Source organism: Nanorana parkeri, unplaced genomic scaffold, assembly GCF_000935625.1.
Source record: "Nanorana parkeri isolate BGI_ZX_2015 unplaced genomic scaffold, ASM93562v1 scaffold3623, whole genome shotgun sequence".
Classification (NCBI taxonomy): Eukaryota; Metazoa; Chordata; class Amphibia; order Anura; family Dicroglossidae; genus Nanorana; species Nanorana parkeri.
The window spans coordinates 9,434-13,751 of record NW_017309891.1 but is presented as its reverse complement, the minus strand read 5'-3'; the positions used below and the strand labels follow the sequence as shown (position 1 = coordinate 13,751).

Below are 4,318 nucleotides of genomic sequence, written 5' to 3'. Positions count from 1 at the left end.
AGATGCCATAGCGACCCAGGCGGCCCGCATGGCATCAGGGAGATGTCCTGGCCGGGCCCCGCCGTGCCTCGGGCGCCATAGCGGCTGCCTGGGTCGCTATGGTGATTGTTACGCCACTGGTACCATCCAAACAGAGTATGATTTATTAAAATAAAATTACTCACATAAAAGCAGTGGTAACATAGCATGGAATCTCTCTCAAGGTGCTCATACACTGCTCGGTTCTCGTACGAGAATCGCGGGAAATCCCGCGATCGTACGAGAATCGAGCAGTGTGAATGAAGACGTGCGACCGTTTTCTTCTGTACAGTAGCACGTCTTTTGTCTAAGCAGCATGCTAGAAAACCAGCCGAGAATCGTACGATTTTCGGCTGGTTTTTAGCATGTTCGTAAGATCAAAGCCGCACGGGCCGGTGTGCGCACGCGCACACTGCCCGTTCAGCATTGCGGTCGTCGGAAGCCGGCCCCTCAGGGGGGCGGGCTTTCGATGATCGCAAGTACAATCTGCCTGTCCAAAATGGGCAGATCGTACGTTTGTTAAATTACTTTACAAGCATCGCAAGACTAAGGTCTTGCGATGGTTGTAAAGTGTATGGCCACCTTTAGGAGTGTGTGCAGGAGATCTAAAATACTGCGGCCGTCAGTCATAGAGATCAATCTGACGTCACAATGATCTCTGTGATTGACGGCCGTTGTCATGACTTTGAAAGTGATGCAGATGTATTGAAAAGCAGATTTTTGAACAGAGGATACAGCAAACAATGGGTCAGTAGAGAACACCATGCAAAGGATATGACACAAGATGACCTTCTGTATGGCAATAAAGAAAGGAGAAGCAACAAACATAGTTGGTAAAATGTGAGATATACAAGTATATGTAATCAGATACGGGACATTTGTGACACATATTGGTATCTTTAAGCCCTCGTTCACACCTGATCGTTTTGTAGGGCAGGGCGCCCTACAAAACGGCACACGACTGAAAAGGTCCCAGGACTACTTTGGGCCGTTTTGTAGGGCGTTTTCCATTGCGATACAGCCAAGTAGCCTTCGGAATCGCGCGACGGTTGCGTGACTTTTTTACCACGAACCGCGGTAAAAAAACGCGCGACGGTCGCGCGTCAGACGCGCATATTACAATACGCCTAGGTGTGAACGAGGGCTTAGTGCCCATTCACACCTGACCGTTTTGTAGCGCGTTCTACGCTCGACGAACGCTCTACAAAACGGTCCAAAATATAAATAGCATTACAGTCAATGGTCTCGTTCCCCACCAGTCCGTATTTCCGCCCGTCCCGAACGCACTACAAAACGGCCCACGCATGAAAACGTCCCGGAGCTTTTTTGCTGCGTATTGGTCCGTTTTGTAGCGCGTTCGCGCCCATAGACTTCGACGGGAACGGGCGAAATGTATGTTTGTGCGTTTTTGGTCACAGAAATCGCGAATAGAACGCGCGTTCCACACATGGCTACAGACCACTCCCCCAGAGAGCTGTTGCAGAAGAAAAGATGGAGGATTGTGCCATGCTGGATTCTGAGACCTTCATACGACAGGTGCAGGGAAGGCCATGTATATATGACATGCGCCATGCAGATTATAAAAACAGGCGCATCAGGCAACGTGCATGGCTGGACATAGCAGAAGCTACGTGGCCGGATTGGGAAACCTTCCCAAAGCAAGTAAAAGAATCAAAAGCTACATTAGCAACTGTTTTATGTCTTGTTTATTACTCTTGACAGTACCGACAGTAGCTGGGAGCCTGGTGAGAGGCCTGAAGAGGAGGAGCTTGAATCGGCCACATCGCCAACTGAGCATTCGTTCTCCCAGGACCACTGAGCCCACCATTGTAACAGTGAGAGAGTTTATAGCAAATCCTAAGATCACTTACAGGAAAGCTAGATCCACTGGAGATATTTTAGTACATAGCTCCTTGGAACATAGGGCCCTGGGAGATAGAAAATGTTTCAATTGTGAGTATTATTATTATTATTATACAGGATTTATATAGCGCCAACAATTTGCTCAGCGCTTTATAAAATAGTGCAGACAGTACAGTTACAATACAATTTACAGTACAATACAGTTTCAGAACAGTAGGGTTGGGAGGGGTTGGGAGGGCCCTGCTTGTGAGAGCTTACAATCTAGTAGGAGTGGCAAGTGATACAAAAGGTAATAATTGTTTGGATTGAGTTATTGAAGGACGTAAAAGCCAGTTATGTTGAGATGAGGTAGGCTTCCCTGAAGAGATGGGTTTTTAAGTATCGCCTAAAGGTGGGCAGCGAAGGAGATAGGCGGACAGATTGGGGTAAGGAATTCCAGAGGATGGGGTACACTCTGGAGAAGTCCCGGAGGTGAGCATGGGAGGAGGTAATAAGAGAGCTAGAGAGCAGGAGGTCTTGAGAGGAGCGGAGAGGACGGTTTGGGTGATATTTTGAGATGAGGTTTGTGATGTAGATGGCTTTGTATGTTGTTGTTAGTATTTTGAATTTTATTAGTTGGGCAATTGGGAGCCAGTGCAGGGATTGGCAGGGGGGGGTGGTGGATGGCAGCCGGTTGGAGGGATTGGCAGAGGGGGGCAGCAGACACTGAACGGTTGGTAAGATGGATGAGTCTGACGGCAGCATTTATGATAGACTGAAGGGGGAGGAGCCTGCTTAGTGGTAGGCCAAAAAGGAAGGTTACAGTAGTCGAGACGAGAGATTACAAGGGCGTGAATTAGAAGCTTTGTGGTTTCATTTGTGAAAAAGGGGCGTATTTTGGAAATGTTACGGGGGTTGAGTCGGCAAGATTTGGATAGTGATTGGATGTGGGGCTGAAAGGAGAGCTCAGGGTCAAGGATTACACCGAGTAACCTGGCTTGATGGGAAGGGTTGATCATAGTGTTGTTGATAGTGATGGGGAAGTTGGGGGAGGGAACACAGAGGATGAGGAAAAATTATAAGCTCAGTTTTGGACAGATTGAGTTTGAGGTAGTGGTGTGACATCGATGCTGAGATGTCACTGAGTAGATTTGAGATACGTGTAGAGACAAAGGGGGTGAGTTGAGGAGTGAAGAGATAGATTTGGGTGTCATCGGCATAAAGATGGTATTGGAAGCCATGTGAGGCTATCAATTGACCCAGAGAAGAAGTGTAGATAGAAAATAGAAGGGGCCCAAGGACAGACCCTTGGGAGAACCCCACTGAAAGAGGAAGAGGAGAGGAGGAGGTAGAATTGTTGGTGACCCTGAAGGTGCGCTGAGATAGGTAGGAGATGAACTATGAGAAAGCAGAGTCTTGGAGGCCAAGGGAATTAAGTTTATTACGGAGAAGCGGGAGGTCAACTGTGTCAAAGGCAGCAGAAAGGTCTAAAAGTATGAGAACAGAGTAGTGTCCACTGGTTTTAGCAGTTAGTAGATCATTAGTAAGTTTGAGAAGGGCAGTTTCTGTGGAGTGTTGCGGCCGAAAGCCAGATTGGAACGGGTCAAGGAGATTGTTAACTGTAAAGTGGCTGCTCAGGCGGTTGTAGACCAGCCGTTCAAGAAGTTTGGAGGTAAATGGGAGCAGGGAGATGGGTCTCAAGTTGTTTAGAATGGTGGGCCCCATGTATGTTTTTTTTTAATATGGGGGTTACCAGTGCTTGTTTTAGAGGGGTAGGGATGACACCATTAGAAAGGGAGAGATTGAAGATGTGAGTAAGGGAGTGTAGGATAGAGCTAGAGGGTGACCGGAGTAGTTGTGAGGGGATGGGGTCCAGGGGGCAGGTGGTTAGGCGAGTGTTAGACAAAAGAGTGGCGACTTCGTCAGTGGTAACTGGATCAAAAGAAGAGAGTAGTTAGTGTGGTGGCGGACAAGGTATGTTTGGAGTGGGGGAGGTCTGGGCAGTGGAGATTTCATTGGGAATTGCATCAATCTTGTCTCTGAAGTGAGTGGCAATTTCCTGGGCTGTCAGTGAGTTGGTCGGGGGACGAAGTAGGGAGTTGAAAGAGTTGACGAGGATTAGATGAGAGGGAGTTAATGAGTGTGATGAAGTAGGTCTGTTTGGCTGTGTGGAGGCAGGTACTGTAATTTTGGAGGGCAGATTTATATTGGGTGAAATCTTGCAGGGATTTGGATTTGCGCCATTGTGGCTCAAGTGCACGACTATGTCTTCTGAGTTGTCATCTGTCAGCCAAGGCTGTAGAGGACGGGGCCTAATTTTATGAGAGGTGAAAGGGGCAAGTGTGTCCATACAGGATGAGAGTGAGTTATTGTAGAGATAAGTAGCAAGGTCAGGGCAGGACAGGGTTTTGAGTAAAGAAGAGAGGGATTGAAGTGCGAAGGTTCCTACGGGTGGCGG

The 4,318-nt window shown here is 48.0% G+C and overlaps 1 protein-coding gene across 1 annotated transcript; it reads right to left on the bottom strand.

Annotated features, from left to right (window-relative positions):
* Window positions 1-3,060: 3,060 nt before the first annotated feature.
* Window positions 3,061-3,808, bottom strand: LOC108803349 (RNA-directed DNA polymerase from mobile element jockey-like; the record flags this gene model as incomplete). The annotated part of the gene is given in 2 exon segments (XM_018575197.1): window positions 3,061-3,597; window positions 3,599-3,808. Coding segments are annotated over 2 exon segments (747 nt in total), but the record flags the coding sequence as incomplete, so codon positions are not given.
* Between the last annotated feature and the right edge of the window lie 510 nt (window positions 3,809-4,318).